This window comes from Spea bombifrons, chromosome 1, assembly GCF_027358695.1.
Source record: "Spea bombifrons isolate aSpeBom1 chromosome 1, aSpeBom1.2.pri, whole genome shotgun sequence".
NCBI classification, from domain to species: Eukaryota; Metazoa; Chordata; class Amphibia; order Anura; family Pelobatidae; genus Spea; species Spea bombifrons.
This window is the reverse complement of record NC_071087.1, coordinates 26,399,833-26,421,893: the sequence shown is the minus strand read 5'-3', so window position 1 is coordinate 26,421,893 and position 22,061 is coordinate 26,399,833. Positions and strand designations below refer to the sequence as shown.

General features: G+C 39.3%; 1 protein-coding gene and 1 long non-coding RNA gene across 3 annotated transcripts; both read right to left on the bottom strand.

The window, feature by feature from the left end:
* Window positions 1–182: 182 nt before the first annotated feature.
* PDLIM3 (PDZ and LIM domain 3) lies at window positions 183–20,851 on the bottom strand. Of its 2 annotated transcripts, XM_053459208.1 has the most exons (8): window positions 20,634–20,850; window positions 9,123–9,274; window positions 8,419–8,503; window positions 6,392–6,459; window positions 4,667–4,930; window positions 2,373–2,503; window positions 2,004–2,112; window positions 183–1,282 (listed from the first exon to the last, which is right to left on the bottom strand). In XM_053459208.1, the coding sequence occupies exons 1-8, from the start codon at window positions 20,724–20,726 to the stop codon at window positions 1,093–1,095; spliced, it is 1,092 nt and encodes a 363-aa protein (XP_053315183.1). In that variant the 5' UTR covers window positions 20,727–20,850; the 3' UTR covers window positions 183–1,092. The 2 variants fall into 2 exon arrangements, with proteins under 2 accessions (XP_053315183.1, XP_053315191.1); XM_053459216.1 differs by lacking the exons at window positions 4,667–4,930; window positions 6,392–6,459 and adding an exon at window positions 7,131–7,318 and having other exon boundaries at window positions 20,634–20,851.
* LOC128483184 (uncharacterized) lies at window positions 7,763–8,174 on the bottom strand. The gene is made up of 2 exons (XR_008351048.1): window positions 7,906–8,174; window positions 7,763–7,836 (listed from the first exon to the last, which is right to left on the bottom strand). It is a non-coding gene; the product is annotated as an uncharacterized LOC128483184 (long non-coding RNA).
* Window positions 20,852–22,061: the final 1,210 nt, after the last annotated feature.

Genomic DNA, 22,061 nt, shown 5'->3' with positions numbered 1-22,061 from the left:
TGTTACTATTTTTACACACAAGCTTTTTTTCCACCGGTGTCCTTTTTAAAAATATCCTTACCTAAAAGTTAGCTTTATGTTTCCAGTGGAAAACAACATCTGGATTTCCGAATAAGGTCTATGCAGAACTACAAAGTGTCTTAACCGCGTATCCCCTTAGTAAAGACAAGCTTGCCATCGTAGTTTTAAAGGTTTATTATCGGTTATATAACAAAATAACAGACAAATTCATTTCCAATGGCCGTGAGCCTAAAAAACCCTCTATTAACACAATATTACAAGCATTAGTAGCAGGATTGCAAAAAAGTGACCCCCCCCCACACACACATAAACAAGTCTTGTCATTCATTCGTTTTAATGATTACTTATTAAAGCAAAACATTTTTTATTACTTTGAAACTGCATTCTCAATGGCAATAAAACAGACCCCAAACGACTCGTGGGGAAGGAAAGGAGAAATCCTCAACGTTGGGACAAAATATTGAAGAATATTTTATGAATATGCTAGACATATGGGAATAAGATGAAAAATAGTATAAATATTTGTGGAAATGATAGTGTGCCGGCTAAATATTATTTGAGCTTAGATTAATGATTCCCATGTGACGGTGAAGTTAATACCTTGTCACTGGAAGCTTGAGTAACTGTACAAAAATGAGTAGCTAAACAATTCAGTATTTTTCTTCGTTATCTCATCCCCCCACGTGCATGGCAAGCTGCGTAAACAAATATTTAATAAGCGGTAACCTTTTTAAATTTAATTTTCCTAGGCGTAGGAGCTAACAATCTACAAAACTACACATTTCTTGTTCCATCCACAATTGACATGTGCTATATCTATATTACAAATAAAAGGCAATGCATGTTGCTCAATTAAAAGCAAAAGGACACTTCTGGCAGTGATTTCATTTCCAACCAGTTGCTCGTGTGATCTACAGTGAGTTGTGTTTTTTATTAATATAAATGCTGTGCTTCCTGTCCACATAATAACTAGATGCATATGTACTGTTAAATCTGCCTTTTTAAACTCAGGAAAGTTGGCCTAGCCTAGTCTGTAAAGCCCTGCATTAGCAGATGGGATGTGTTCAAACTTTAAGCCTTTGGGTAGATAGTGACGGCATCGTATCCCTCAGGTGGCCTCATGCGTGCTCTTGCATGGTTTTCACAGTACAGCTGACCCTCCACAAAGAAGTACCCCTTCTGCTTCAAGTTCAGGTTGCAGTCTTCACACACAAAGCATTCGGGATGACGGAGCTTGTCCCGAGCCTTCACAACAGTGCCGCTGTATCGATAATGAGTATTACTTAAACATATGCAACACAAGAAAGCATACCATAATAAAGTAAAATTTAAAATAGTTTTAAACTTATCTATGATATGATTAACTTGTCCTAACCTAAACAATGTATACGTTCACATAGGTAAAGTTTAAACTGTTAATTATATGGCTATCCCTTAATCCTACCTATTACGAAACTACAAATATTTTCCTGGTCTCACAAAAGGAAAATGTGCCCTGAAATCCAGCACTCACAGGGTTAATCTCAAGTATTACACATCTTATTCAAGAATATATAAAATTGTATCAAAGCACTAACCTAACAAACACAAATTTAGTATTTCTTACCCAGTTACATGGTACTAATAAGTAAATGCATTTTAGAGCACAGTTTTAAAATGTGATTATAGTACAAATGTTTCATTTCCTTTACAAAAAAACATTATTAGTAGTTTAAATTAATGTACATTTAATAATACATGAATATACATGAATCATCTCATGATGAAGTTAAATGTATTTCCCAACTGGGTTTGTACTTCTGAGACCACTTTTATTCTGTGATATAAACCATAGGCTGCATAGAAAACACATTTTCATTATTTGGTAAATCTACTTTACGGTGGCACAGCAGTACTTGTGGACAGGATGTGATCAAATGTATTATGATTTAAAATGCTCCATAATATACATATATAATATCATAAAGTGGTAGATGACTTACACTATGCCATTTCCACATTTGTCACAGACTGGCACCTTCTGCACAGCTGCCGCTCCTGCATTTGGCTTAGTTAGCGGTGCCTTAACACTCCTTGTACCTGAAGGGCGATCTTTCAAATTAAAACACAAGAAAAAAATGTTAAATGTTGAAATCAATATACTTGCCTATTTACATGTTTGTATATTCTCAAATATTGCATCAGTAATTCTACAATGATAAATATCTTTGCTTTTCTTCATTAATTTAAATGTGTACATATGCTGATGTCTTTATTTGAAGGCAATGTCTTTTATTGTGCACACATTAATTAACAAATAATCCCTTCTATTCTCACTACAAAAGACAAAAACACGTAAAATTATTACTTACCAGGGTCATCATCAACCATGTCCTGTAGAACTTTAAATGAACCAGACTGCCTAGGTTTGCTTGGATGCTCTGCGTCATCATGAAGAAATTTGTATACATCTGACTGAGGCACACCGGCAGGCACCGGATCGCTGTGTAGTGGAAAATGATGTCGTATAACATTACACACTGAAAGTCGTTACACCTAATAGCAGAAGTATTGCTACTACTAAATGGAAATGTTATAAAACTAGTCTGGTATCGACGCTTTTGTGCAAAGGTATAGAACTAAAGAACAAAACATGGACCCAAATAAAAGGGCACTCCCGAAATAAAAAAGTTTCATTTAAACTCATTGTATGATTAAACCTTACGATAAACTTGCACGCGCGTAAAATTATATGCTCCATGCGAACCTTTACCAGCAGCTTCAGTAGAAAGACCCCGCAAAGGGCCGAGTGGAAATATTTGGATCCTGAAGTAGGAAAAGTATCCCGATTCATACATTTTACAAGAAATGTGTGAGGGTCTCAGAATCTCTCTCCACACTTTACTAATTTTGATAAAAGATCAAGCATCTGTGAACATTATATAGAATGATGTCAAAATGGACCCGTAGGCTCAAGTTTCCGATTTGGACAACTATTCAAAAATAGTGCATTTTAAGCGAAGCTGTAAATTGCAAACTGTGTTACAAGTTGAAATATTGGCAAGATTAATGTACACTTGTGAACCTTTGTTATGTCACGATAAAATTTATATACTGAAATAAGTAATTTGTACCTAATTTGAGGTTTCGTTGCCTGTGTCTCTCATTTTAGAGAAGAACTGCTCATTTACTCGCATAGTGGTATTTGTTTTCACGGTGCCTTTCCCAATGCAGTCAACCCAGCAGTTGCATTTCTGTGTCACTGGCAGGGAAGCTGGATAGATAGGCTGGGTGCCAGCGATACTGAATGGGATTTGCAGCACTACAGTGTTTGTTATAGAGGCATAGGGGGAGCTAAAAGGGAGACATCACTGCAGGAAGCAGAAGTCATAGAAGCCCTGATGTAGCAGGCAGCAGCGGAGGTTGTCTGCGTGGATCGCGCAGACGTTCACTGGCTGCCAGAGAGAAGGATCCAGGTCCTCTGCAGCGCTGCGTGGGATCCTCCTCTCTGGCAGGCAGCACGCGATGTACGCAGACAACCTCTGCTGCTGCCGGCACTTCCTCTGGGGCTTCTATGATGGAGCACCACAAGGGTATGGTGCGCTGTTGGTCGGTCAGGTTTCGTTCACTGGATGCAAGAGGAGGATGCAGGTCTCCTGCAGCGTTGTGGAGGACCTGGATCCTAACCTTGCTGCTTACCCGCAGCAGGGCTAAATAAAAAGGGAAACAAAAAAACAACTGCCCGGCGCCTGTTACTGCATGTCCTGGCTGTTGGGCCACACAAATTGCGCATCCCTGTGCTAAACCCTGATTATAGGCTGCACTTTTCCCCCTAATTTAAGCCTTTAAAGTCTTTATAATCGGGCAAATACGGTATAATATACTAAACCATTTAAGTGCAGGAAATCTAAGACAAATAAAAAAATAAATGTACCCCTTTACATTTCTTTTGTGAGATGCCTCTTGTATAAGGACATTCAGCAATATAGAAAAGCAAAGAAAAAATATGATAGTATAATATCATCACAGACAAATATTATTGGTTGTGCTTTCTCTATTCACCCTCAAAGATTGTAGTTGTATCACGGGTATGGAGTAGTAGGATATCACCAACAGATGTCTTAGAGGCTTCCCCAACTTCAACTCCAGCAGGAGTAGATTCCTTCCAATTTGATTTGAAGATCAATACCAAATTGGGAGCAATAAATACCAATATTAAACATATTTTCTTAGGAACTTGGTATTAATCTTGGTTTTGTAAATTTTGATACAAATACAAGATGCAAATATAATTTTTTATTATTATTATTTCCTGCACCTAAGCGCACTGTTATATTTTATTTATTCTGTTATTACGTTATACCCTTATGCGGTGCGACACAGTTCTTCGGCTGCTTTGTGATAAGCAGAGAGCAGATGCTTAGTTCTTTCTGCATCCTGCAGGTTGGGTATCAGATGGATTACAGCCCCACTGCACAGAACATTATATAAAACAAATGTCGTGTGCTGTATTATTTTAGCATTTCCATTTGCAGCTCCTAGCCTTGGTTTACACAACATCGTTAATAGATCAGCGTTTCTGAATATAATTTGATGAATGTACCCATCGAAGAAATATTGCGCTGTAGTATAAAAGTGTTTATATGTGTATTTGTACACTGTGTACCTCATCTGTGACTTCTCCCCTAGTATGGTAGAAACCTGGCCTTGTAGACTTTCCATTATGTTGTCGTCAGAATAGAGCTGCATGGGTGTATTGAACTGAGCATGCACGATCTTCACGCCGGGAAGCTCCATTTCCAAGGGGATGTTAGGTGCAATCCGAGAAGCGGCTTTCAGCTCACACGGATCTATAGTGCCAACAGTGCTTGCGGTGGAAGGAGTGCTGCGCCCGCTGCCGGGGTCAAAACCTGAAGGAGTGCTGCTTCCACTGTGTGAACCAACCAGTGAGGGAGGCAAGGAGGTGCAAGAAACAAGTGCAAACGTGAGCAAGACAGAGAAAAGAGAGAAATACGTTTTGTGCATTCAGAAAGTGATAGAAAGCAGCAGGCATGCAGACAGCGGGAATCACTGGGAATGACGAGCGTGAGGAAAGTGGGGTGAACAGATGGATTACACCGGAGGGAGAGTGCAGGCAACACCGAGCGGGTATCAGCCGGTATTCTGTTTAGTTTACCAACTTCACTCCACTAGTTCTAACTTTCTATCAAGGATTCCTCCTGTTTTATCTTCCCTCTCACTCAGTGATCCTGCCTCCTCTCTCAACAACGCAACTGCAATTAGAAACAACCTTTACTATCTCCAGGCTACTAACTTCTGTAGGTAACATGCTGCAATCTTTCATCCTTGCCCAAGCGGCGCACCATAACCCATTCCAGGGCAGGAACCTTCCTTCTTGTGAGTGAGAGGCTTCAGGTAGGGGTGAGGCGAGTTATGCAGAAGGGCAGAGCTAACCAAACATTGGATGTGGTTAACCGTAGAATGGATGGGGCTAGCTGCTGACAAGGAGAAAAGAGAAGCAGCGCTTCACCTGTAGACTCCAGGTCAACCCTGGACAGTTCCCAGAAGTCACATCCCCCCCTCAGCCTCTGAGATTGTAATCTGCAAAGAGCGGGGTCTTCCTCTCCTTATGAACCAGTATATCTTACGCTTGCATTATTGTGTAACTGATATTCTCACTGCACTGTAATAGCACCCCAGAATCTGCTGGTGATTATATATAAATATAATTTATTTTAAAAGCCAACTGAAAACATTTCCCGATAATCTACTGCAGTAAAAAAAAAATTAGTGTGATATTAGAACACAACTCCTGCACTGCTGACTGTAAAGCTGCCGTGTTAGCCATCGTTAAATGCTGATTGCATGCGGAATAGATTCTTGCTGACTTCTGAGACATTTGTTGATGGATGTGATAAGATTAACCATTTATTACATTCACTAATAAATTCTTGCTACACGCGGGAGACCTTTTAAAGGCTTGGGAAGCTTTCTATTAATAGTGCTTTATTACAAAGAGTTAGGGATCACTTTTGCTGTTATTTGGAAACAAACCACAAATGATAAGTGTCCTGTTTGCAAGTAAAGGGATAGTGCAAATATTCAAGCTCCTGGAAGAACTGCTTACTAAATGGGCCTGTTGGAGATATGGCATGTAATCAGCCCATTGGGATCTACATTAAGGTAGAGTTAAGTACAAACAGCAGACTTGGTGACCCAATTGGTTCTTTTGTGCCGTCTCTATTCTTTTTTGGGGTTATGAAGTGGATTCTATACATAGACCTGGATATGGGCAAAGCAAGACTTTTCTTATATCCAATAAAACAGAATCTCGCTGCACATTTATAGGACTGTTTTACATGCACACAAAACACAGTAAAATGTTTATAACCTGCTTCGGCCTGGCAGTATGAAAGGCTTAGGCCGGATATTATGCTTGTGCTCAAAGTATCCCAAATCCTGTAGGACAGAAAACAAATTGAGCAAGGCTATCCATAAGTGTCTGGTTGGTTAATTAATACCAATTCTAACATTAAACTTCATAGGAAAACAAAACATGCTATCTATGCTATAACACAGTGAAAAAGAAAAAAAGAAAAGATAAAATTATTACAAAGCAGAATGCATTATTTATTTTGTACCATCCTCCAGACAAATGGAATATGTTTGCAGCAAATGCTGACGTAACCTTTTAAGAGGAAGAAAAAACAAGCAAAAACATTGGGGTTTTTTTTTACCCGTAAGTATTTTACAACACTTTGATTCCAGTTTATTCCATTGTTCAGTGTACAGTCTATTTAGGCTATTTTTCAGAAAAAAAGAATCATGAACGCTTTGAAAGAGTTTAGATTTTTCCACAAACTAACACAAATATTTATATTGCAAAAGCAGCCATCTTTTATTAGTTATTCTCATCATAACAAGACCGTAATTAAAAATAACATAATTAAAAATGACAGTATTGTATAAGATGGGTAAGCTTCTCTTATGGATCCTCGCCTGTATGTCAATGATATCTCAGATAAAAAGAGCTATGTCCAAACAGATGAGGGTCCTGAGTTAGCTGTGTTACAGACAGAGCACGTAAATCAGACACAACACATGCCATACACGGAAAAGGTAATACTTACATCTGTTCTGCATTAGGAATAAGCCCCCGCATCTGTCCATGGAATGCGTCCTTTATGTTGCCAGATGAATAAAGCCCGATTGGGGTGTTATAGGAAGAGCTCACTACCTGTTTTTTGTCACCAATGTTTACTCCTGCTACAAATGGCTGTGCTCTTCTGTTATGAGCTGTACCAATGGGCTTGAACGCCTGTGTACATTTAGATGAAACACACCAAGCTACAGTTCATGCATGTTAAACACACAACAAGCAACACTTTTTTGGGGGTGATTTACAGCATTGTTGCAGGGATAAACTTAGAAACATGGTTTTTTCTCCTGAAGTCCAAAAAATAGATATAAAGTAGCGGATCTCATGGATAACTATTTTTTCCACCCAAAAAACGAAACAGACTAAATTAACAGACTAAAGTAGTGCTATTCCACATGTGTGTATATATATATATATATATATTGCAATAATTATGTGTATACATACATTTTATGCTTGGGGCATAACAGCCACTGCTGTTGCTTTTTATAAATCACCCCCATTGTTAACAAAAAAAAACCACATTAGTGGTAAATTTCACCACTTGACATTTATTTGTTAATCATTTGCCAACACATTCTATATATATATACCTAAAATCCCTTTTTGATATAGTTTGCATTAAATAATATCGGTGATTATGTACGCTGTGCTGTGTGACATAATCACTGCTTGTTCTGATCCCCAAGAGGCTGCCAAGCCATTCACAAATAGCTAAGGGGGAATGGGTAAGTGAGTACGTGCACGGGACGTAGAAATTAATCTATTATTTTTGCAGCTTTTAGTGTGAAATATTTGTTAAAATCATGGGATGATAAAAAAGATATCTAGAGTAGAATTTTGCGAACATCAGTTTGTGTCGGTTCTAGTTTTGTCATAACCCTGAATGTATATATTGTAAGAAGCGCTGCGGAAGTTGTCAGCACTATATAAAAAAAATAATAATTATAACAATAATATGAAAATATGGTGGAATTTCCCCTTTTGAAATCCAGCTGTTAATGCACATGGCAACGTGTGCTATGAATCGTTCAGCAGACAGCAGCTGTGTGCGAGTATACGTAATATTCCAAGACGTCTTAATCTCGTTACATTCAAAATATCCATCATGTGTCTAACAGTTGTTTCTCTTCCGATACAACACTTTATCTGCAAAGTGATGGTGTCAATGTTTTTCTTAAGGGGCTTTCCAGTTATTTTAATTGTTATAGGAAAAAACTATTCTTTCACTTTCTTTCATATACTTTCATTTCAAGTACCTGTGGTTCAGCTTCCAAGTTTATTTTATAAGGATGTGACTTTCCATCGTCACAGACCTGGGGAGACCACATCCTGGTTTCTGCTCTAGGAAAAGAGAAAAAAGAAACAACTGTAATATTTATATATTTTTGCTCACGATGCTCAATTCTAAACTATCACTATATAGATAAGGTCCTTTTTAAACGTTACCGAGAAGGTGGTATATAAGAGAAGCAGTCTCTCAGCAGGGATAGGAATAAAGCTATCTTGGATCTAAGACAAGACCAAGAAGTGATTATGGGCTGAGTTTCTACATCGGACTGGATGGGCTGACTGCTTCTCATCAATGTTTCTTCAATAATCTATAGAATTAAAAAGAGGTGTTGAGTGCTGAGTTGGCTCTGCATAGTTATAGTGCATAGTTATAGTGCATTGTTGTTTTGCTGATTTTACTATGCAATATACAGGGCTCATTCCTACAGGAGGAGCTCACTGAGCCTGGCCGTTCCTACTGTATGGTGATGAGTTTTGTTCACATGTGTACATGTGCTCTCTTGGTTTAGTGAACCTCTTGGATTATAAACTCTTGTGCCTGCCCTTCCTCAATGTTTGTTTCCGTCCTTGTTCTAATGTGATGCTTGTGCTACTTTTTCCATCGTCGCTGGTGAATTACTCGTGAAGCAAGCTTGAAGTATGCATGCGTAGTGCATTTATGGATCCTTACCTGTCGATCTTTAAACAGAGTTGATCTGTTGCCGCTTTGATTCTGTCCTGTGCCTCTGCATGTGTCATGTTTTCCGTGTTGTACCCATCAATAGCAAGTATCATATCACCGGGACACAAGTTTGCCATAGATGATTTGCTTCCAGGAGTTATCTGGAATACATAAATCACTGCTCTGAAACAAATGTGGACATCTTCTTTGTTAATTTTTACTACATATTACTTCCAATGATCTTAATGGTGATATCCAAACTGGCCTTTGCTGTCCTGACCTCTTTCATCAAAGTATCTCTGAAATCACACCCCTCTCGTCCAGTCACTCATAAAATCGTGCTGCCTTCACATGCAAACATCTCTTGAATTCATCTTCTCTTAGCCTCCAGAGGCAACTTTCTAAATATACCACTAGGTGGCGTCCATACACAAAGTGTAACAAAACACACCCTATTGTTACGCTTTGGAGAGTCAATGGGGCCTGAGCTGAATGGTAATAGTTGTGGTTGTATGGAAAAACGACATAAACAGCAGTTTACTTTATGGGGAGTCGGTATGTGATCACCAGGCTCTGAGACAGATTTAGAACCAATGCCCCAGGTGCATCGTGTCATTTGTGTTTTCCCGAGTATAGGGTCTCAGAGACTCCTGTCTGTGTGTATCTGTAGTTTTAGAGTTTAACATAATTTCATAATCTATTTTACAAATGCACTTGGCAATATCTATTGCTATCTATTATTCTGCCCTGCTTGGGCCATTACCTTCGCCCAAGGAAGAAGGGGAACTCCCAACAAAAGTTTTCTTTAAAAAAAAATAATATAACGTGTTTTCAGTCGTACGTCTATCAGCTATTTGCCTGCGCTCAGCTTCTGTTATCTTAGTCCATTCTACTACGCTAACACAGACTCCTTGTTAAACGTGTGCAATCGTGGAGAAAGAGAAACCTTTCTGTACTTCTCTTTCATTTCCATTTGCATTATTCTGGTCTGGTGTACCACTTCTGCAACGGGGCGGACAGCCGCTTTCCCGTTTCTCCAAGGGGGGGGGGTGTGCCAAGGCTCCGCCCTGTTGCGGAAGAGCCCTGGGTAATGTAGGGGAGACCCAAGAGAAGAACAATTAGAGGAGCTGCAGAGACATGAAAGGGGTTGTCAGAGAAGGCAGGGAAATGTGAGAGAGTGAATGACAACAAATCTAGTGTCTTTGAATTTTGTCCGAACTGAAGGAGCAGGAAACAAAATTTGTTGTCCCAAAAACAGAAGGACCAAAATTTAAACCAAAAAATTAGTCTGAATAATTTTTGGTCAGTTTGATCCATGTCTACTTCCTTATAATACTGCCTATGGTAAACAATGGGATGGCACAGTCTCATTCACCCAGCCAGACGCTTTGTGGTTTTTCATCGGGGAAAGTCCACCAAAAGATTACATGATTGACAACAATGGTAGCCCAAAGCTGCCTAGTGTCAGGGCTCGGGTAAGCAGGTCGGATAGGAGCCCAGTTGCAGGGGATACCAGAGGCTCTGTTTGTACCCCACAATGCATATTGACAGGTAGGAAAGTACAGACAGGCGAAAAGAAACACACCCAAGGCTGGATATTATTATAAGACAGTCTGTACTGGAGTAAGCTGACTAGTCAGGTAAGTAGAACACAGGACTGGTCCTGACTGGCAATATGGCTAGAGAGCCCTCAGACAGGGCACATGGCTGGACAGCCCTTACGCAGGGCATCGGACACACAGCAGTGTTCCCTCAGGCAGGGCAGACGTGTCAGGCAAGCTGGGTCAGTACCAGGAGATCACGAATAAGAGCCAAGAGCAATGTCAGGACAAGCCGGGTCAAAACAGGTATAATCCAACAGAACTATTGGGAACAGCACAGGGCCAGGAAGCAGAGAAACTGCATGGCTGAATACACTGCAACTCAAAGGCCTGGAATGATGGAATCAACAGGTATTTAAGGTTGCACCCAGGTAAGCAGATGCAGCTGGTCAGGTCGTTGGCATTCAAGGTACTGTGATCAGACAGATGACCTCTCGAGGATGCAACGGGCATGACACCTAAATAAAGTCCGGGCTGACAGTGGAATCCTGACATCTAGTCAGTTTATTTGAACAAAGTGAGATGAAAGCAAGTTTTTGTCAATGCTGGACTACAGCACTGTACATGGCTTAAAGACCCTGGACTTCCTTACAGACTTTATAATAGGATCATGTACCCTCCTCACCAAAGAGCTGAACCTGAAATGAATAGTTAGTATCTTGCCTGGAATTTAATTGATACCAAAACCACTGCCTGTATACCTCACGTGCATACCCTACAACAAACTACTTCATTTGGCACCATACTAACCAAAGGTACAGAAGAACATGGCTACTCATATAAAGAGATTTGTTACATTGGAACATTTTTAACACATTGCAACTCATTTCCCTAAGGAAAATATATCTAACCTGAGATTTTCCAAGATTGATTTCATTCAGAGATATCTAATTATACATAAATTTTTTTTATGTTGGTGACTTTTATAAATGAGATATATATATATATTTTTCTCTCGCCATGCTAAGTACACTTTGACTTGTCAAGCCAGCGTGGATACTGTTACTGTGAAACAATATCTGTCTCTTTTGTGGTGCGCTTTTGCACTAAAAATAGACAATATTCTGGCATCAGAAAATTCACATTATTCCCTAGGGCCGTAGAAACGTACATAGCAAACAGGCATTTGGCTGGCTTTTCAGAATTGCTATGATAATGCAAACCATGAATCTTTTATTCCAGAATCGATCATATCAAGGATGTGGTGCAAACAACAATAAGTATCAGTGTGTCTCCAACAAAAACATGGGGGGGGCATGGTCTGTGCCAGGGTCAATATTTTTAACGATTGTATAAATTAGGCAAGAAGCCAAAATATGTGATTATTATTAGAATATCTATGCTTCAATGATCTTTGTAAGACTGAGTTGCAAAAACAATGTTTTAAATGCAGAAAGAAGGTTTGTGTGTTATTTTTGTAATTATTTGGCATCCGTGGGGATCAGTGGAATCTGACGGCAGGGCATATTTAAGGGAGAGTTTGCAGAAGAGTTGACTTCACTATACATTATGAAATGTCATCCTCAGAGAGCTTCCTCTGCAGAAAGAGCTTAGCTGGTGATCTTTAATACATAGTAAAATGAGTGAGATTTTTTTCTCCCATTACATTCTGAATTATACAGGTGCAGCTCAGATCCTCTTACCAGAGATATTTGCTAGTATTATTATTATTTATTGTTTTATATAGCGTCATCAAATTCCGTAGCGCAGTACAAAGCCGCAGCATTGTCATGGTATGTTAAATACACATTTTTATTAAAAATACCAAGTACAGTATACGTACGGCCTTTTTTACTTTAGCTCTTAAGTTATTATATATGTGTCATTAGTCTTCCAGACCTCATTTGTAATTCAATACTTAAATGGGTTTTTAAAAAAAATTACCGTATTTGCTCGATTATAAGACGAGGTTTTTTTCAGAGCAAATGCTCTGAAAAATACCCCTCGTCTTCTAATCGGGGTCGTCTTCTAATCAGACCTCAAATAGAGGTCTGATTAGGAGACTAAGATCCAGATCCCCCGCACCGCTGCAGGGGACCTGGATCCTCCTGTCTCACCCGACCCCCCCCCCCCATACACACACTTACCGGTGCTTCCTGCTTTGTTGCCGGGGCAGCGGGTTGACGTCTACGCGATGCGCGTAGACAACGTCCGCTGCAGCCGGAAGGAGGTGTGGCTAGCAGCGGGGGTTGTCTGCGTCCGTCGCATAGACCTTCCCCGACTGTCAGAGTCGGGGAAAGTATACGCGACGGACGCATACAAACCCCCGCTGCTAGCCACACCTCCTTCCGGCTGCAGCAGAAGGCGACGTCAACCCGCTGCCCCGGCTGGAAGCACCGGTAAGAGAGGGGGGAGAGCGGGGGAAGGGGGGTGAGAGAGAGAGGGGGTGAGAGAGAGGGGGTGAGAGAGAGAGAGAGAGAGAGAGAGAGAGTGTTAGTTAGTTAAATGGGGTTATAGGGTGTGTGTGTGTTAAATGGGGGCATAGGGCATTTCTGGAGTGGCGTTAAGGGGGCATTTAATAGAGCACTCTGCCTCCTGAAATGCCTTATACCTCCCTATATGCCACTCTGCCCCATAATATGCCTTTTAACCCCCTAAATGGCAGAGTGGCATATAGGGGTATAAGGCATTTCTGGAGGCAGAGTGCTCTATACAATGCCTTTTAACTCCCTTAATGCCACTCTGCCTCCTGAAATGCCTTATACCTCCCTATATGCCACTCTGCCCCATAATATGCATTTTAACCCCCTAAATGCCAGAATGGGATATAGGGGTATAAGGCATTTCTGGAGGCAGAGTGGCACATAGGGGGTCAAAAGGCATACCATGGGGCACAGTGGCATATAGAGGGTTAAGAGGCATATCATGGGCCACAGTGCCATATTGGAGTGGCAAGCCTGGGGGCAGATGTGCGTAACTGGGGGACAGTTTGGAAAATACAAGAAATAAAAACAAAAGAAATCTTTTTCTCAATCATAGCTTTTATTAAAAAAAGAGTTTACATGAATTAACATTTACTGGTAAAACTTTTTTCCTTTGGGGTCGTCTTATATTCAGGCTTTTTCTTTTTTTCCTAAGTTAATATTCAGATTTTGGGGGGTCGTCTTATAATCAGGGTCGTCTTATAATCGAGCAAATACGGTAATTACATTTTTTTTTTACTTTTGAACTTAGAAAGCAGTTCTGTCTTTTGACCGTCCGTATGAAGTTTTTGATTGTGCTACTGGGCATATGCAAGAGGGCAATATTTCTTATATTACGGGTTCATGAGATACATTTATACTAAAGGTCCTGCTTGGGTCCCTGACTACTAGCATCATCTTGAGAATGTGATTTGGGTCCGAAGCCACTGGCGCTGAAGGTATTAGTTTACTTCTAATAGTAACTCATCACAAACTGTGTAAACTATTAAGTATTCCTGTACATTCTTGGGAATGAAATGGAGCTTGTAAAGACGGATACTTTGCAATTGATTTACTGTGACATATATTTAATTTATGTTTATTTCCACGTGAGAATAATACATTTACCGTAGTACATTGCCCCAAAGTTTCAGCACACGTCTTACTTAACAAAATACTTAAAAATAATGTGTTTAGCCTGTGTGATTGCTAATTTCCCGGTAAGTCAATATGAAATCTTGACTGTAAACTGAGCTCTTGTTAAGTGAAAGGATTACGACTAATGGATCTTGTACCGGGTCTTAGAATAGAACAGGCTTCCCTCCTGTTTTGATAGCGCTCAGCTTGGAACATCCTTGCAATCCAAACTGGTGAGCACATTGGATGAACATACTTTGATACAGTCAACAAGTGCTAAATGAGCTTACATCCCACAATTAAAAAATAACATTTTCATTCTCTTCTTATTAAAATATAATATAAATATAAAATGTATTTATATATTTATTATGTATTTATACAATTTTGGATGCTCTGTGATTAGGACATTAGAAAAATGAGAAGATACACTTATAGTTATCTATGCTCACTTAAAACCACACTAGTTTATATTCGAGTGGCTATATGGATAAGCCTCCATTGCTTATGCATTTCAACTTAATAGGCTATCTATATACTTTAATATCTAAGGGGGGCTTGTAGTATGAAAAAAACATTTGAAGGTCCTTCTCAAACACAAGTAAAGGATCTATGTACATGTAAACTAAAAACATAATACATATGCTCTGTAGGTGATTTAATTCTTAAAGCAATTTATTGACATATAAAAGATAAATCCATTCATACTTTGCATTTAGGTAGCTGCTTAATCTGTTTAAGCAGCGCAACCTCTTTTGATGGAGATAAAATGATCTCACGGATATTTGTGTTCATAATTTGTCATGCGTTTTATGAGACTCCTGTCACTTGCTCTAATAAACCAATAGTTAATATATTGACCCTAAAAGAGGAAATACATCCTCATCAGATATTACCAAACTGCCTTACTAATATGGTCTTAATACTCAGGTCTGTACTCTCCATTCATATAAGGGTTGTAGTCTTCATTATGTTGTGTTAACAGCTAAATATAACAGGTGTATGTGGAAGATGAGCTTTGCTGGCTGCAGGGGTCAGAGTGACTTAGATGTGCTTGGCAGATATGAACCCCAGATGTTAGAATACTTTTGTGAGTGTCTGTGAGCAATGTGTTTCTTATGTGAAGGTTATAAGGAGAATTCAGAAGGCAACAACATATCGGTGAAAAGGGTGAGGAAAATGCAAAGCATTGCATATGAGCCTCTTTAGAAGAAACAAGTCTCTCTTCTGCTGCAGTCTCCCTTTTCTAGGCGCTTAGAAAGTTTGGTGGATATGGGGATAAAACCATGCTTTACAACCATAAATCCCACTAATGTCTATAGAAACCACAGAAATTACAATTTGTAAATAAAAAACACATCTTTTCTCTTCCGAAAGTCCAATTACAAAAAGAAGTGAAAAAAAGTCTCATTACAAAATCCCAAAGCTTTCCCCATGCCCACTGGGAACTGTAGCTATAGATTGGTAACATAATCCAGGATGTGAAAAGGAGATTAATTGTGGATTCTGGAATTATACAGAAAAAAAGATTACGCACCGAGCACCCTCTACCCATAAAACCATAAATAACAGCAGATAACACGCATTCATCTACTCTGCCCATTTTTCCTGATGTTGGGACTCAAACCTTAATCAGCCCTTTTGTCTTAGATTTTGTCCTGTAGGGCAGAGAAGTTGAAATTGGATTGTAAAATTCTAATGTCACAATGTTACCTTTTCTTTATTGTGTATCTATCATGGCCCTTGAAGTTATCTTTTTACTATACAGCCTAATGTTGTAATGTCAGACTGTTAGCCTATAGCTTGCTTTACGCGTCTAATTGAACTTGTTATGGTGAATGCCTGATCCAACTCTACTAATCTATCCCAGGGCATATCCTCTTAACAGGGAACAAAGCTCTGCTATTTTCTGGATACTTTCCAACCGACTTTCTGGGAAACGAAATCTACCGATCTAGTTAATTAACAGAACATATAATTCATATTATAGACCTCCAGCTGTTGTTGAACCACAACTCATGTGAATACCAGCAGGTCTGTGATTATAACTTTTCCCCCAGACCTTACAGAATGAAGGTGACGCTATATTCCGTATTGAATAATACAAGAGAAATTAACAAGGCAGTCGGATGAAGCAAGGAAGTGCAGACATGACTGCAGTCAGTACTGGTGGGACGTTTGGGTGCTTGGCTGACAGCTGACTAACAGAATTAAAGGCTTCCTGTACAACACCCTGGGTGGCCGCTTTCTGGTGGTCTTCTGTAAAGTCAATTTTACTGTCAACATTAATATTAGTATGTTGACATTGGCACCGGCTTATGTGATGTGACCATATCTGAACTGACATCACATACATGCAGAAACTACATTTTGCTGGATTTCATTTAATTTATAGTTGCATACTGACATCAATAATTTTAAGAAGTACTCTAGTTGCTCCTTCTATGTAGAAATCATATTAATGGCAGTTTTCTGCCTATAACAATAGCAATGGAGTCAATGAAGATGATTCCACTTTTCACTCTGTAAAACCCAACACCAGTCTATCATCAAAACTGTTTATGTGTTGGAGTTTGTTTTTTTTATCCTTCTTGATTACCAAGCCCATGTACTGGGTTTATGTTTACAGCTATTGACTTTGTTTTTTTGCCATGTGATTAGCCAGACAGCCAGAGTGTATAAAAGTTACATCATGGCTGGGATTGCTATAGGTTTACGTGCCTTCTTATGTCAGCTGCTTGGCAGGTGCACAGAGAAGGCTGTCCTCGGCATGCTCCCTCGGTGCATATGTTCAGTTTAATAATATCACCTCCTTCCTTTGGCAAGGACAACCCTCTCTGGAGCACATTCATTTCATGTTTCAGTAGACAAGACCCTTATGTGAAATGCAATATGCCTTAACCAAAGGGTATAAAAATGTGCAGACTAGATGGTCCCCGAATGCCGTCAAATTCTATATTTCTTATATAATGTGGAATACTCGGCACACAGCAAAATAATGTCATATAGTTCCATCATGTTGGAAGAAAGAAATATATATAAACTAAATAATCAAATATCCCTGATCTTCTCCGCTTCCTTCTATAGCATGGTAATGATATAAGTTCAACAGCTGAGTATACAGTGAAGCTGTGCAGTTTGCATAGCAGCTGTAATTAGAAGCCCTGAATCGAGAGCAGAGGTCTGGCAATGACTGAACGAGTAACAATTATATATGTACATTCTAGACTGTAAGCTTACGGCCATTATGCTCTTTATCTAATGTAGCAGTTTGTCTTAGTCTGTCAGTTCTAGTTTTGTCATACCCTTTGAAAGTATGTACTGTAAGAAGCGCTGTGTAAATACAGATTGATGATCATCATATTGTAATGTTATGAAACTGAAATATACTATAACCCACCAGTATTGATGGTTATTACATGGTTTTACTCATTAAACCAGGAGTTTGCAGATGGCTCACTGATTTCACTAGCCCCATTGAGCTTCTGCAAAAAAGGGATGTTAAATGATTTGACATATAAGAAATAACTTTCCAATACACGAATGGTTAATGGTTCAATCATACCATCTGTGGCATGTACATGATCTGTGTGGATACAGCGTTCCATTACGCATTGTGTATGATGCTGGATTGCTACGTAATGACCCCATAAGTCGACGCGGCTACCACTGATGGCTTTGATACAAGCAGGCGGGTGCAGCATACAAGCTTAGATCTCCAAATCAGCCAAACACAACACACCGCTGGCACAACCTCTAAATCCAGAACCGATCTGTTAGTAGAGGGCACAACCGCCTGCTAAACTGTGCTAGACAAATGCCTTGTAGGTTAAAGGCTTTATTTACTAGAATTGTTAGTGAGTTGCCATGGAAGATCCGTTCTTACATTGGAAACTCAACCAGGGCTGGCCCCGTATTATGACATGTTTGTCATCATTTTGTAGGTAAACCCCATTGTGCTTTTCCTGACACCACGCCTGTTTAATTTCAATTTTTAAACCCACATTTAATTGTGAAAATTAGAGTCCAACCAACCAAACTGGGTAGCTTTAGATTAACGACAATGTGATGCCATTCACACAGCTTTATAATCTGGTTTTCATTGTAGGGTATTATTGTATTTTTCTGGGCCTGTCTGCACAGCCCAAACAGCTAGTATTTTCTTTTAATTTTTAAAGGTTTTGTGAATTTACTAATAAGCAGGTTAAAATTCTTGATAGATATGGCACACTGTATCCAGCTTGATAAATATAATACATTATAGCAATCAGTAATGATAGTAGAGGAGCATTAACTGAAGCTCCCTGTATGTTTCCCTGCCCTGAATAAGTGTATCGTTTCCATTTTAAGGACATGAATCACTGGAAAGAGCCATTGGTTGCAGAAAAAATCCAAATATCTTCAAATTACTTGCATAAAATGATGTTAAAAAGTTAACAATTGGGTATTTTATTAAGGATTTGGTGAAGTATTTCACCATTTGGTTTCACAAATTCAGCTCCTGCAGACACCTTTTAGTAACTGTCCATGTAGCTTCGATGAGCAAAATGTCCTCCCAAACTGTATTATCTATTAGTCTTCATAGAGAAGGAAACCTAACCCTTGTCTGGGTTGTTTAAAGGAACGTTTCTGTAAGTTCTGTCTCACTAGGTCAGATTTCTTCTCTAAATCTCTGATCTCAAAGTTTCATAAGCCTTAAAAAAACATTGAATTGCCCCAACATTAAGATGACAATGCTGTACATTTTTTGTAACCCCCCAAGTTTAGCTAGTTGGGGGCCTGGGGCAGGAACTTATTGGCAGATTATTCCCCACCCCCCCTCAAGCTCAGCAGCTAGCAGTCATTTTGCCAATGGACCTAACAGGTTTCTGCATACCAAGTGAGGCAGAAAATCCGGAAGGGCTGGCAAAGGGTACAACCGCTACCTAAATCCTTTATTTACAAACTACACACCTTCCAAAAAAGCATTCAGTCTCATCGGTTTCATTCAGGCTCATCTGACCACCAATATATATATTTGTCTCACAGGAAGAAAACTGCTATAAAAATGGCAAATTATTTTTGTAATTATTATTATTTGTGCTTGAATAGCAGTTCCAAACATGACCACTCGGGGGTCTAGAGTAACAATGTGACTAGATCCATTCTGTGCTCTCCTAATACATTCCCCTTTTGCAAATTTTGCTTCTTTAGTATTGTGCTGTACTGTCAATAACTGACCAGTTGCATTAGGAATTAAATTTAATCAGTTATCTCGCATATTCTTCCCAACTTTTTAATGTATTTTAATGTAGTATTTCTAACTGTATGAATGTACATGGCTTTCATACTCAACATTAGCCTAGTTATTTACATATGCCTCCTTATAATCCGAGGCCTCATATAGGGATCCAAACCAGTATATCGGAATCCCTTGGTTAAGCATTATGAGCCCATAGGTCTCAGCCATGAATCAGATGTTAGCTATGGGTGACTGATGAAGTACATGCCATGCCTAGTTACAGACCATATTTGGGAAGTATTAACTTACAATTTTTTAAATGTTGGGAACTCTCACTGGTTTGAGATCCAGTGGCCTTAAGACTTCAATGCAACCTTGTCGCTCCCATTTATCTTTACCCTTCAAAAAATTGTGATTCAGCACCAGGCAAAAAAGCTGTAAAAACACTAGCGTCAAGGGGTCATCATGCGACATAAAAGTACTATTAATTAATAGGAAAATGTTTTATTCCATGGAGTTGATCCAGGTGTACTTCTTTTCATAGTCAACAATATTGTGTAATATTTTTCCTCATTTATAAAGATTTTTATTAGTAATAATATTAATCTCAATACACTGATACACCTGTTGAAGTTACACTGATCCACAAAGTTTAGTAAGAAATCATGAAGGCATTTATTAATCATTCTGATAATAGAAGAGCAAATTCGAGTAAAGGGGTACAGAGCAGCACAAAACGTAGTTTAAACTTAATCAAATTGCTAGATTTTATAGAGGCAACAAAAGGCTGCCCTTATTGTGAATCTGAATAAATAATCCTTTTTTATGCTTATCACCCTTTTCCTAAATACCATTTGGTAGACAGAAACCAGGCAGCTGATCCTACCCACAACATACCGAACCAGACACCACCTGCTGCAGGCACAAAGCCAGATGCCCTCATCTAAACATCCTACAGACCACCTATACTAATCATTTAAACCCAGAAAGTATTGTGTGTATGTATATATATATATATATCTCACACACACACACATATATATATATATATATATATATATATATATTCACACAAAGTACAACTAAAAAATAATCTTGCCAAGTAACACATCAAAGATAAAGAAATGAAAGCCCTGTGAACTGGAGCCAGATCACTTACCCTTGAGATGACCAGAGGCTGGTTAAAATCTATGCCCCCAGTTAGCCTGAAACCCCAGGGAGCAGGTCCAGGGAGGACCACATTCTGTGGCATCTTCACTGTAACTGGTGAGCCTTAATGTAATTGGTAATGGAAAGTTTGTAACACGGTCTCACACACTGGTCCTGAGGTGGTATCCCCTCCTCTTGCAAGCAGCAGCCTGATCCCTTGATGCCTTATGATCTTCTCTTTATCCCTTTGCTCGGGCTGACGTCATAGCCTGGTCAGGGGACTTGGAGAGGGAGGGAGGAGAAGTTTTTAGGGGAGGTGGATAATGACCCCCCCTTCCCAAGTCGCAGGGGCACTTCGTCATGCAATTCGAATACTTTTAACACTTGCAATGCCTCAACTGGCTAGGACTGTTCAATTTAGAGCTAATTGTCTAACATGAGCAATGATGTAATATTTGGCTTGCTTCCAGCTTTCAAAAGCACATTATTTAACCCTTTACAAAGGCATAGTTCTGCTCTCTGTAGAAAATGCTACATTGCTCATTGACATGACCCCAGCTCATTTAGTCAATGGTGATTTTATGATACTATCAATATCTTTAGCAGTTACAGGATCAGGTTTGCTTATGACATCATGCTCATACACAGTTCACAGTTAACCTTTAGGATAGTATTGAACGTATTCAGGGCAAAGATTGTTATCCAGCTGCAAAATTTTAACCTATACCACCTCTACCGGGAAGCTATTCTGCTAATCTACCACTGTCTCAGTAAAGGAAACATTTTCATGCATTATAAGTCATCTTATACATTAACTTCTATCCCTCTAATTGTCCTGTCATAGTGGGGCAATTGTCACCTGAACCTTAAAATATTTGGAGCCAGTACCTAAAGCCCTTATGATTATTATGAGTTGTATTTTGGATTGTCTGCGGGAAATGTGTGCCCATATAGCCAAAAGAGCATTTGTGAGGTCAGGGATTGATGTTGGATGAGAAGACCTGGCTTGCAATCAGCATTTCAATTCACCCCAAAGGTGTTCAGTTGGGTTAAGGTCAGCGCTCTGTGCATGACGCTTGACTTCTTCCACCGGAAACTCATCCAACCATGTCATTATGGACCTTGCTTTTTGCGCTGGGGCGCAATCATGCTGGAATAGAAAAGCTCCTTCCCTAAACTGGTGCCAAAGAGTTGGAAGCATGCAATTTTCTAAAATGTCTTTGCATGCTGGAGCGTTAACATTACTTTCCTTTAGTTTATGATCCTGTTCAGGATAGCATCCAAGTGTCTCCATTGTCTTGTATATTATCATTTTATTCTGCTGCATGTCAAGGAACTTGTTTTGGCATATCGTCTTTTATGTTCCATTTTCCCCAGATATCTAATTTACTAACTTATATCACGCAAGAATGTAAGATTGAATGCAGAGATGCTCTGT